The sequence below is a fragment of the Rattus rattus genome, chromosome 6, assembly GCF_011064425.1.
Source record: "Rattus rattus isolate New Zealand chromosome 6, Rrattus_CSIRO_v1, whole genome shotgun sequence".
Lineage (NCBI taxonomy): Eukaryota > Metazoa > Chordata > Mammalia > Rodentia > Muridae > Rattus > Rattus rattus.
In genome coordinates, this window is record NC_046159.1 from 23,178,940 (window position 1) to 23,191,505 (window position 12,566).

The 12,566-nt window shown below is 49.4% G+C and overlaps 2 protein-coding genes across 2 annotated transcripts in view; one reads left to right on the top strand and one right to left on the bottom strand.

The window, feature by feature from the left end:
* Emg1 (EMG1 N1-specific pseudouridine methyltransferase) overlaps nucleotides 1–1,351 on the top strand; it is an 8,277-nt gene extending 6,926 nt beyond the window's left edge. The window contains exon 6 of the mRNA XM_032905710.1: nucleotides 249–1,351. Coding sequence (XP_032761601.1) covers nucleotides 249–362 — 114 coding nt within the window. The 3' untranslated portion in view covers nucleotides 363–1,351. The remainder of the gene's footprint in view (nucleotides 1–248) is intronic.
* The window catches only part of Lpcat3 (lysophosphatidylcholine acyltransferase 3), a 40,548-nt gene continuing 28,710 nt past the window's right edge, over nucleotides 729–12,566 (bottom strand). Inside the window, exons 2-13 of the mRNA XM_032905709.1 lie at nucleotides 7,042–7,149; nucleotides 5,874–5,980; nucleotides 5,081–5,174; nucleotides 4,915–4,952; nucleotides 4,346–4,524; nucleotides 3,581–3,689; nucleotides 2,843–2,929; nucleotides 2,583–2,749; nucleotides 1,986–2,133; nucleotides 1,753–1,911; nucleotides 1,542–1,670; nucleotides 729–1,106 (exon numbers count right to left, since the gene is read on the bottom strand). Coding sequence (XP_032761600.1) covers nucleotides 1,554–1,670; nucleotides 1,753–1,911; nucleotides 1,986–2,133; nucleotides 2,583–2,749; nucleotides 2,843–2,929; nucleotides 3,581–3,689; nucleotides 4,346–4,524; nucleotides 4,915–4,952; nucleotides 5,081–5,174; nucleotides 5,874–5,980; nucleotides 7,042–7,149 — 1,313 coding nt within the window. The 3' untranslated portion in view covers nucleotides 729–1,106; nucleotides 1,542–1,553. The remainder of the gene's footprint in view (nucleotides 1,107–1,541; nucleotides 1,671–1,752; nucleotides 1,912–1,985; nucleotides 2,134–2,582; nucleotides 2,750–2,842; nucleotides 2,930–3,580; nucleotides 3,690–4,345; nucleotides 4,525–4,914; nucleotides 4,953–5,080; nucleotides 5,175–5,873; nucleotides 5,981–7,041; nucleotides 7,150–12,566) is intronic.

The following is a 12,566-nucleotide window of genomic DNA, read 5'->3' on the forward strand; positions in this document are numbered from 1 at the left end:
ACGAGCAGTTGGCATTTTGAAAATCCCCGTTCTTACAAATTGGGACGTACAGGGCGTGAAACAGGCGGTAGCCGCATCCCTGCCCAGCATTCATTCTTTGAGGGCTCGCCTGTCTCTAACACAAGGTAGTCAGTTTTTGTAGAGGTTTGCTAGGAATGACATGCTGTTGAGACATTAGCTCCCCCATGTTTTCTACCCTGAACCTGCTGCAGGGTAAGAGTTGTCTGACCAGATCCTTCTCTCCTCAGGTCAGTGTAGAGTACACAGAAAAGATGGTGTCCATCAGCAACTACCCACTCTCTGCCGCGCTGACCTGTGCTAAAGTTACCACAGCTTTTGAAGAAGTATGGGGCGTCATTTGAGAACAGCAGTGCCTGGCTCTCAGACAGGAAGGACTCTTGGCGTTGTCTGTTGCCTCCTAAGATCTGCTGGAAGATAAATCTTCTGTACCAAGAAGGCAGAGTGGGGAGCCAATGCTGTATATTTGTTTTTTGTTTTTCCTATAAAGAGTTTTATTTTGTTTTTTTTTCAGACCTGATTGTTTTGAGGGTTCTTAAACTCAGCAGTACATGGTAGTGTAAACTGTTCGCCTTAGATTCAGGCATTCCAGACTTTGATGGTAGGAATTCCTGATTTCCTAGATTTCTGTGGCTCTCAAGGAGAGACCCTGATGACCTCAGCTTTAGCAAGCACAGAGAGTATGTATGAAAGAAAGCAGTCTGGGATGCTAGCAGTGAAAAACTGAACAAACAGAAGTGATTTTATCTGGTATAGTTCCAAGATAGAAAAAGTGGAGCAGGCAGGGCCTTGTACCCTCCCCTCCCCCCATGGGGGGGTGGCGGTATCGGCACATATACAATCGTAGTAGATTGGCAGAAGAGAAACAACAGATTCCTGGCTAGAGGGGAGAGATAAGGCAACGTGCATGGGGGAGTCCAAAGGGGGTGCTGCCCCTTTGCTCCTCCCACAAGAGCTTCCCCTTTGGCTGTCGCAGAGGCACAGCCGGGAGTGCTGTGACTTCCAGCTCCTGGTGTCTCTGCTCCGGGGTGAGGAGTGCTGTGAGAAGGGAGACAAGTAGTTTCTGCACCAGTCCAGCTCTCGGCCACCTACAAGGCAAGGGGTGTGGTCAGGAGGGTGTCCTTACTAACAAGGAAAGTAGAACCCACGGGCTGGAGAGCTGGCTCAGCAGTTAAGAGCACTGACTGCTGTTCTAAAGGTCCCGAGTTCAATTGCCAGCAACTACATGGTGGCTCACAACCATCTGTAATGAGATCTGATGCCCTCTTCTGTGTAGCTGAAGAAAGTGACAGTGTACTCATACACATAAAATAAATAAATCTTAAAAAAAAACCAAACAAACATAAAACCCCAAAAAACAAACAGACAAACCCAAAAACCCACAGGGCACTTCCTCAGGGCAAGCTCCAATGAAGTCCACCTGAGTTTTCAGTGGTATTTCTTCTAGTCTGTGGTTCTAGTCTACAACCTGTAGACTACTCTCTAGTTTGTTCTAGCTTGCCTATAGCCTGTAGACTACTTACCAGGGAAACAGATTATTCCCTCTTTTTTAACTTTTCTTTCCTTGGCACCATTGCTTTGTAAATGTAAGGCAATGTGAAAAGTAGGCTCAAGAAGAAGACATGTCCAAGGAAATAGATGGATCTGTACACCTGCGGAGAGACAGAAACCAGTGAGGCACATGGGAGCTGTGGCTTGTCCCCCCTGGCAGCCGTGCAGGTAGGTCTTCACTACCTTAAGCCATTTGTCCCATGTGAAGAGGCAGAAGGCAGTCATAGAGTAGCCCATGAAAAGCCAGTGGATGGTCTGTTGCACCAAGTAGTAGAAGGGCTGCAGGGCAGTGATGGAGGCCAGGCTGCTCAGGGCCGGGCTGTCCCGAATGAGGTTGGTGGCCTGGGGTGGAAGGAGACAGTCACAGTCCTGTCCTACTCCCCATCCGTTTTTTTCCTCCCACCCTTGAGTCATACCTGCTTTTCCACGATAACAATGAGGAACTCCATCTGGAAGCAAATCAGGTATCCTGAGTGCAGACCATGCCAGAGGGCCAAGAATAGCAAGGAGAGACCTTGTGAGAGCTCTTTATTTCCAAGAAACTTGAGGCGTTTGAAGATGTAACTGGAGAGAGGGTGGGTAAGGGTGAATCTCAGCCTTGACTCCTGCTCCTGGGTCCCCGTGCACTGAGGAGTGGAGTGCTGACTGGCTCCCACTGGTGGCCACCGAGGGTGCAGGAAGCAGTGCTAACAGGAAGGCTTGAGATGGGGGAAAGCTGTCATGGTTCCCACACTGCACAGACTGGGCTTAGACAGGGGCGTGGGACTGGCCGCTTGCTTCTGTAGGTACAGCTGATAGCACAGTGGTGCTGCGGTGCAAGGACGGTAACGCACCAGTGCTGGAGCACGGCATGTAAACAGCACACGGAAGGACATAAGGAGGCCCTTCTACAGATTTTTTGGGGGGGGGGTGAAAAGTTTATAGAGTGTTAAGTAGGACACAGGGACGGAAGGGACAACAAGCCTGCCTCAGTGTCCTGTGGGAGGAGCGTGGGCCTAGGCCTCGATACTTACCGGGCTACCCAGGCATTGGTATTGATGTTGAAAGAGGCGATGGTGCCAGTGAAGCGAGGGGTGGTTTCAAAGAGCCACACTTTCATGTTGGCACAGGCATCCCATTTCACAGTCCCATTTTCTTCAAAGCCATTAAAGCCCAGGCCTGACAAGATGCACACTCCTTCCTGAGGGGAAAGACGGTTAGGGTTCTCCACACTCATCCTCCCAGCCTCCCCTCCCCCCAGCTTGTCTAAATGTGACTCATTTTCCCTACTTACTGTGACCAGCCAACAGGTGACGTATTTGTACAGCACGAATTTGCCCCAGATCAGCATGTACATGCAGCGGAACCAGAAAGGGCGGGTCTTGAGAAGAGCACAGGAGCGTTAGGGAGGGCACGGGCATGGCACAGTCCCCTAAATGTTATTTTCAAACTTGTGGCTGGCTCCTCCACTCCTAATGATTCTGATGCCACATGTGCCGTGACAGTATAGCCCACACCTGTCTGTAACCAGCCAAGAGGCACCAGCATGTGTCTGCCTCCTGTGCAGTCTAGGCAGTCTGTAGTCAGCAGAGGGACCTTGCATATACACGGTCTGTAATTCAGAGAAATCTACCCGAATGGATACGGTGTGCACAACTGTGAGCTTTACAGGGGCAGTGGCAAAAGCTGGCTTCACCCTCCCTCTTGGAGCATGAACTCTGGTGACCTCTAGGTCTGTCAGTTTAAAGGAAGGCTGCAGCGCCACCAGCTGCCGCACCCCAAAGTCACCTGTCATACGGTAAGGAGAGCTATTTTTTTTTAGGGGGAGAGGGAGGGCAGGGAGTTCAAAAGTGCACTTGGAGCTACCCTGTGCCCAGGTTTGCCCATGTAGGCGTGGCCTAAGTGGCACATACCAGTTCTCACAGACAAGCAAAACCCCACACACATCTGTAGACTTCTGTCATCTACAGGCCTCTTTGCTCATCCCTCTGCGTGAGGCACTAGTTACACTGCTGTGCTGATGGCCACTCACATCATAGTCTTCAGTGAGGAGATAGTCTTCTGTGATGTGGGGGCTCAGCAGGGTGTAGCCCACCAGGTAGACAAGGCCCAGACTCAGGCGCTTGAGAGCAGGTATGGTGCTGGAAAGGAACAAGTGGGGTCACAGACAGCAGAGCCTTGCCCTTCACCCTGACCTGCAGTCACGGAAAGGAGCATGTCAGGATGTGGGGACTGCTGCATGCAGTGGTACCAGGATCCCCGAGCCTGGAGCTGTTTCCCAGAAAGACAGCTCTGTGTGCCTGGCTATTAGCAAGCCCCAGTTACAGGAGTGAGGGCAGGAGGGCGAGGCAGTGTGGGAGGCTTTAACCCTCAGTGCTACTGAGCTCAGAACTTAGTAGGATTCTCAGACAGCGGTAAGGCTAAAAACCCCCATGTACAGAACTAGCAATTTCAGCTCATGCTGAAATTCAGGGGGACAAGTTCCCAGTGAAGGAGCTGTAGTGGTTTTGGCTTTATCTCTTTAAGTATGTGTTTTTTGTATACATTTTTGTATGTTGAACAGGGTCTCTATCAGTGAGAGGAGGCTTTGAAAGGAGGAGTATAACTTGTGGGCAAAACATTTGTCCTTCAGGGTCAGCATGAGAGGCTGGGGCAGCCTAGGCCGAGGAACATGTAGACACTGCCCATGTGACACTGTGACCATTGGGCCAGTGTGCTGACCTTTACGAAGGTTATTTCAGAGCGGTTGAACTAGGTGGAATACCACACGGAGGTCTTGACCAGGAGAGGTGATTACCTGTTTGGCATCTTTCCTGGTACGTCAGTCAGCTGTCCCTTCACCAGCTTCATGTAGTGGTTCATTGAAAACTGGGGCCCTACCAAGAAGGCTCCATAGAAGTAGGAGAAGCCAGCGACTTCCAGCAATGAGGGGACACCCAGTATGGCATATTTCTGTTGCTCAGAGGACAAGGAGTTCTATGCCAAGAAGAGAGTGCACATTCAGGATAGCCTTGAATCTTACCCCAAGAGGCGCGCATTCCCAACCTGTGCCCCACTGCCCGGAGCTCTTTAGTGTGGGTGGGAGGCGGAAGGTCGCTTCATGAGAAAATGTGTGGAGAGCTCAGCCAACAGCTGCCCATGGCTGCTGTGACAAATGCCTTGCTGGCACTGATCTCTGAACTTTGTGCAAGAGCTGGGGCCTGGACAAGTTACCCTGGTTCGTCCTTGCCCAGCTGCTATCTGAAAGATAGCTCATAGGCTAGGGAATGAGGCAGAGCCTGCCCTGGTGGCAGACCCAGTCTTTTGGTAGCGGCCTTTCTCCGTCCCTCTGGTCAGTCCCTAGCCTCTGCCAGAGTGGACACTTACCCTGTCTTTGCCTCCGTCATAGTAGTCAATAGACAGCCCTGAGCAAAGAGAGAAGGGAGGCGAGGGTTGTAGCCAGGAGCATGACAGGAACAGCAATATGGGTTATTTTGGCTCAGTGGGGGAGGGGCCCGTCTGTAAAGGAGGAAGACAGTACCTTTCCACTTACCAATTAGCTTCAATGTCAAGACACAATGTGGCATTGTCCACTTGATATCGTAGTCACCGGTGGCTGTGTAGTAATAACCAGCAAGAAGGTAGGCCTAGAGGAGGGATGTCTTCACCATGGTATACCTTTCTTCCTTTCCCTTATGGGCTCCCTCCCCCCAACCCTTTTTGGTGGTTGATGGCCTCCAAGTCATAATCTTCCTCTTAGCCCTCCAAGCCTGTGCCACCATGTCCAACTTCTTCACTTCCCCCTGGCTCTGCAACCCCCTGTATTCCTCCCCTTTCCTCTCTCCTGGTTCTTCCTGTGAGCTTGGCCTGCTGCTGCAGACCTAGAATCCTGGCACTGAGAGACTGAAACCAGCTTGAGCTCTAGAGTTTGAAGCTGCCTTAGTTACACGGTGAGAGCCATCTCAATAAATAAAGAAGTCCTACGGATGGGCATTAGCACCTCGGCAAGGAGGGGTCTGCTTAGGGCATCGGACGACATTTACATGCTCAGCCTCTGCAGCTCATTCTAACTTGGTTGTCTGCCTTAGCTTTGAGTAACTCATGGTCAGCTGGGCTAACTCTGGTGAGAACCAAGGAACCCTGCTGGCAGCGTCTGGAGGCTGGCCAGGGGTTATTGCCACAGTCCTCCTGGGGCCTGTGCAGAGTGACCTGCCCACAGTCAGGTGCTGGGTGTTGGGAGGACGCATTGCAAGCTAGGTCTCCTCGGTTACTGCGCTGCCACCCTCTGCCTTGCCCCTCCACACCTCCTGTCAGATGTGGCTTGAGCTGCTATGAGAAAAATTTACCATCTGGAAGCAAAGAGTAGTAAAAACGGCAGTGATGGTCCGGCCCATGAGTCGCAGGATGAGGAACTGAAGCACAACACATAGCAAGGAGTGGTAGAACTGGTGGCCTGGGTGCAGAGAAGAGAGCAGCATTTAGGACCGTGCTGCCCATTCCTCCTGAGAGTCCCAAAAAAGAACACAGTAGCAGCGCTGGAGGGTGGGGTGGGGCTCAGCTGGCAGAGCGCCTGCCTGGCACGCAGGAAGACCTGGGTTCGGTACCCAGCAATGTTGGCACTGGGCATGCTGTTCCATGTCTGCCATCTAGCACTGGGGAAGTGCTGACAGAGGGCAAGATGACCTCTTCTCCACAGTTCAAGGTCAGCCTTGGTTACATGACACTGTCTCAAATATTCTGTGTATGTGTGCCGCGGTAAGTGTAGAGGTCAGAGGGCAACTAGAGGAAATCTGCTCTCTCCATCCACCATGTGGGAAGGCCATCAGAATTGGCCGCATGTGCTTTCCCTGTTGAGCCATCTCTCCAGCCCTGAATAGTCCTAGTTATTACTGAGGCAGGGTCTCACTAGGTGGCCCCGATTGGACTGGAACTTATTACATAGACCAAGCTGGCCCCTTTCTGCTTCCTGAGTGCTGGGATTGAAGGTGTGCACCATAATGCCAAGCACTAAATTTACTTAAAAATCACACACTTCTGCAGTACCAAGTGACATTATGTTACCTTATTTTGAATTATTTAATATACTGTTTTTCGACATCTTTGAAAATATTTTTATTTACGCATGTGTGAGTGTATGTGGGTGTGTGCATGTGTGTGCATGTGTGTGCCTGTGTAGCCAGGAGGGCATCAGATCCCTTGGAACCCGAGTCTCAGGTGGTTTTGAGCCATGTGGCGTGAGTGCTGGACTGAACTGGGATCCGAAGAGAACATGCCCTGTACTGCTGGGCCACCTTACTGACTCTCAAGACATTATCATCAATAAGGGGATGTAAAAAGAAAACAAAGAACAAGGAAGTCTGTTCCTATTGACTGATTCCTCTTTTTGTAATGAGGAAAGCATTTTACGAGCCAACACTTCTCCTGATGCACAAGCTTCTCTCAGGGATTGCCCCTGGTCCATCCCTCCCCGGGTTTCTTCTCATGGCTGCGTCCCTGCAGAACCCACTCCCTTACCAAAGTTGAAGTAAGCGATTGAGAGGCCTGAGAAGGCGTGGAAGAGATGGATGAGGTAGCTGTCCTTGTAGAAAAGGTAATGCCGGTAAAACAGAGCCAACGGGTAGCCTAGATGGGAGGAAAAGAGCAAGAAGGTTACTCCTGCTGGTGACAACAGAGAGGGAAAAAACTGCGTGCATGCGTGTGCGTGTGTGTGTGTTATGGTGTGTGATGTATAAGTGAGGGTACATTCATGTTGCAATGTTAGACCACAACTGCTCTCTCCTTCTACCACTGAATCATCTCACGGGCCCTCCAAAACAAACAAGCCATTATATGGATGCTAACAGGGAAGACAGATTACTCCCACAAATCAAGGTTTTTGGTTTGGTTTTGGTTTTTCCCAAGACAGTTTCTTGTGTAACAGCCTTGGCTGTCCTAGAACTAACTCACTGTGTAGACCAGGCTGGCCATGAGCTCACAGAGATCCACCTGCCAACTGCTGGGATTAAAGGCGTGTGCCATCACCACCTGGCTAGAGCTCAAATATTTTTAACTGAGGCAATGTAAAACGGAATCCCAGGACTTTCTTTCACTTATATCTACCAACTACTGAGGAAATGACCAACACCTGGAATCTCAGCACTCGAGATGCTGAGGCAGGAGAAATCTTCAAGTCTGAGGCCAGCTTGGGCACAGTGAGTACCTGGCCTCCATGGCAGATTCTGTTTCAAAAAACCTACCGAGGGCTAGGGATCTCCCTCAGTTGGTAGAGTGCTTGCCTCGCATGCACAAAGCTCTGGGTTTGATTTCTAGTACAGAAACCAGACACATGGTACAAACTATGATCCCAATACTTGGGAGGTGCAATCAGGGAGATCAGAAGATCACAAAGTCACATGTCTACAGACCACATGAGGCCAGACTGCCTATGGAGAAGGAAGCCTATGCAGACAAAGCGAATACAGAAAGACAAGCACAAAACAAAAACCTGAAGCAAAGAAGAGAAGACGTATGTCTGTTATGCTCAGAAACAGTATTTTACACTGTGATCTGCTCTGTGGGGACAGCACCCTCAGACTTCTGAGAAGACAAATGGGTAGAGATTAACACTAGGCTATGTAGTGGGCTTGCTTAAGTATCAACCGGTTTATAGAGCTTAGGAATACTAGGAAAGTGTCTTATAAACTTAATTCAGGATATGATCCAAGGGCTATGAGTAAACTCTTTGGGGAGTTCCTAAAGGGCCATTGAGTTCTACAGTGCCAAGGATTGGTCAAGTGATCAGAAGGGGCCAATACATTGTATCCCTAAGTCAGAGAGCATAGCCAATGGCTTCGCGGCAGACTCATCCTCATCCTCAGCAGTCTGTCAAGTGGCGGAGCTGATGTCAAGTGGCTAGAGAGATGGCTCAGTGGTTAAGAGCACTGACTGGGCACATGCCCTCACACTGAGCTGTATCTCCAGCTTCTTCTTTTACTTAAAAAAAAAAAAAGCACTAACTGCTCTTCCAGAGGTCCTGAGTTCGATTCCCAGCAACCACATGGTGGCTCACAACCATCTCTAATCGGATGGGATGCCCTATACTGGTGTGTCCGAAGACAGCTACAATGTACTCATATAAATAAAATAAATTAAAAAAAAAAGTCAACCCATAAAACAAAATGCTCAATTAGTCTGTGATTTACAGTGTGAGGGACTGGACCAGAGTCTCACCCACCACTGCCTTATACCCTCAGGCCTCTCTTCACAGCGCACCGTTCTGAGGCAGGGTCTTAGGAAGCTACCCAAGCTGACTCTCAACTCTCTGCAGCCTATACAGGCCTTGGCCTCTTAAGCCTTATCCCCAGGGTGGTTACCCCTTCCACATAAATGGAGACTTGTCTTTGTTTTGACACAATGTCTCTATGTAGCTCTGGCTGTTCTGGAACTCACTCTGTAAACCACACTGGCCTCAAACTCAGAGATCCTCCTGGGATTGAAGGCCACCATGCTTAGTTCCTTGTAATTGTCTTTACATGGCCTAGGCTGGCCTGGACTCACTTTCTTGCTTTCATTCCAGGACTAAATAAACTAGACGTGGTGGTCCATAGACCTGAAATCCCAGCACTTGGGATGTAGAGTAGGGCGGTCAGGAATTCAACGACATTTCTAGCTATATAGCAAGTTAGAGCCAGCCTGTGCTACATGAGAACATGCCTCAAACAAACAAACAAAAACTAATACCTTAAACCTTATACTTTAAAAAAAAAAAGTATCATTTCTCTCTCTCTCTCTCTCTCTCTCTCTCTCTCTCTCTGTTTCTCTGTGTGTGTGTGTGTGTGTGTGTGTGTGTGTGTGTGTCTGGAATCAGATGGTAACTTTGGAGTTCATTCTCTTCCACCATTATACAGGTTCTGGGGGTTGAATTCAGGTGGGAGGCTGAACCAGAAGGTTCTAACTGTCCGGGAGAGCTCACGACCTCTGGATAGACAGAATTAATCTTGAGTGCTAAAACCTGTAACCAGGTGGGGTGCACCAAAACTAAAGAACATAATGCATTTCTCTGCCCGCTACAGCTGAGGAGAACTTAAAAGTTCCTTCTGTTTAAGGATAGGGTCTAATGCATCCCAGATTGCCTGAGTTTGCTTTATAGCTGAGGGCCTTTAATTCCTAATCCTGCCCCTACCTCCTGACTGCCAAGATGACTGGCTTGTACCACCATGCCTGGGTCACACCCAGAGTGTGTTCTCTCTCGCAGCCCTAATTTAGCATTTTTTGATAGTACTCGTCTCTGCTGTTTCAGAGGAGAGCCATGCTGTCTCCCTGCCCTCTCGGGTGTGGGAAGCTGCCTCAACTCCACAGAACTTACAGTCCTGAATTCTGAGTTCTTGTGTCCACTTCTTACGTTTTCCTGTCCTTTCCCTTGCTATTCTGGGGTCAGTGGGCCTGCCGAGAATAGTTCCTTCTCCCATTTCTAACTTTCCAGGGAAGTTAGCATATTTTTAGAAGACCAAGAAAGCACGCATGACAAGAGCCAGGGTCTCGGGTGTGCCCTTGGAGACTTAGCACACAGGCCTGCTAGCTTTGGCTCTGGCTGCTGCAGGGGATCTGTCTGGTTTGGGAAATTGAGAGAAGCGCAGGTTGTTTGGCCTCACACAGGTCAAGTACAGCTGCAGACTGGGCAGTATGTGAGAGGCTGAGGTACTGGCAGGAAAATAAAAAGAACAGAGCAAGCCGGGTTACCAAGAACACTGAAACCACAAGAGGTGACGACGGGCAAAGCTTGCTGGGAAGTAGCCAAGGGAAGGGGGATGAACTGTGCTGGGTGAGTTGCTGTGACAACCCGGGCCCATGGTGGGTATGTAAACACTGAACCTTGCTCTTGGCGGCTGCCCAACTCAGCAGGCTTTGGAGCTTGGCAGCTGGGTCACCCCTTCTGGAAGGAGCTGTTTTTAGGGAGAGTGGTGCCCTACAAGCTGTTTCCCAGTCTTAATTCTTTCTTTGTGGGAACTAGTGCTTGATAGAGCGGCAACCATCACCTACGAATCGTCAAGAACACCAAGCATCGTGACACCAGAGTCTAACTGGAAGGCGGTGTACTTCAAAAATGACTGCATATAATTCTAGAGTACTAAGCTTCATTCAGTACCACCTTACTACACCCTAACCAGGCCCCGAGAAGGAGATCCTCAGTTAGGCCTCTAATGTTGGCCCAGAGGATCTGAGAGTCTGTGGTAGAACTCGTCTTTCTCCTTTCTGATTGCTGAAGGAGGTTATTACTGGTCAAGCACTAACGTACACCCTAGGTCAAGGATCCTGTTAGAACGAGGCTCGTTCTAAGGAGAGCAACGTCCAGGATGTGCTATGCACTGGAAGGCTGCAGCAAGGCAGGTACTACAGGTTCACAGGTTAAGAGCACAGTGAGAATGTATTCCCTGCGGTCTCTGTGCTTCTGACTGAGCTGTGTTTGGGACTGAGGATGTCACACTACCGATGTTAGTGTTAGCTCTTTATTTCCTGTACACTTGTTCTTAAAGTTGCGAGGCTTCATTTGAAGAAAACAGAAGCAAACTGTTTTCATTAAAATCTGATACATTTTGCCTTTCACTCAGTCATTTACGAACTCCCCAAGAATGTGATACGGCCCCATTTGGTCAGTCAGGAGATCTATGAGGAAGAAGGTGGAACTCCAAGTGCTATGGGCTACCTCAGAGCCAGCTGTTGATATCAATTCTACAGCTCACCCCACCTCCCACCCCACCCCGAGGTGGGGATTGAACTTAGGGCCTCACACATGCTAGGCAAGTGCTGATTACCCCACACCCCCATTGAAGACTTTTTTTTCTTAAAACTTTCAAACTTGTTTCTCTATTTTTGCTGTATTGCCTCTGTGAAAATTCCCCGATGCTCACACAACTTAATATGATCTTTATGACAAACCACACTAGGACTAACTTCCCTATCTTAGTACTACGTCCCCTGGGTCCTCCCTGGATATTTTTAGTATGGTTTTCATCTCAAAGGCTGTATGGCTACAGCTAATTTTCTACTTAAATCAGCCTTCCCGTGCCTCCTTTGTTAATTGCAAACCACCTTATGTGGTTTTTATAGTGTTTTGTCTGCATGTATGGATGTGCACATGTATGTGCTCCATATTCGTGGAGGCCAGAAGAGGAATGTCTAATCCCTGAAACTGGAGTTACAGATAGTTGTAAGCTGCCACATGGTGCTGGGAAGCAAACTCCGTCCTCTGAAAGAGCAGCCAGTGCTCTTAACTGCTGAGTCAGCTCGCCAGGCCCTTTTCTTTTTCTTTCTCTTTTCCTTTTTGGTGTGTGTGTGTGTGTGTGTGTGTGTATAGGCAGGCATATGTGAGACAACATCTCACCCAGAAGCCCTGGCCATGGCCTCTTACTGGTAACTGCTTGCAGCCACAGACCCCAGCAACACTACATCACATAAACTCTGCTTCAAAACCTCAGAGACAGCTGGGTGTGTGGCCCACATCTTTAATCCCAGCACTTGAGAGGCAGAAGCAGGCAATTTGCTGTGAGTTCCAGGCCAGTGAGGGATACATACACAGAGAGACCCTGTCTCCAAAAACAGCAGCAGCAACATAACAAAAACTCCCAAAACAACCCCAGGTGTCAGGGGTACTAATGCTCCCAGCCACCTAGGAGCTAGCACCCCAATTCCTAATCTTCAGCACTGTGTATTTGTGGAGCATGGACGTAGATTTAGGGCTTCTTCCTGCATGCTAGGTGTAGGGATAAGCTCTTGTGCACTGTGTATAAACATCACCTGTCAATAAAGAACTGATGACCAATAAGCTGAGGCAGGAGTAGAAGGCAGGACATCCAGGGGGGTGTGTGTGTGTGTGTGTGTGTGTGTGTGTGTGTGTGTGTGTGTGTGTGTGTGTGTGTGTGTGTGTGCAGTACAGGGGGGGGCGGGGCATTCTGGGAAGTAGTCAGGCCCAGGAGAATTGCCATCCTGACTTGGAGGAAGCTGGACATATGAAACTGAGGAGAGGTAACCAGCCACGTGGAGACATAAAATAGTATAAACAT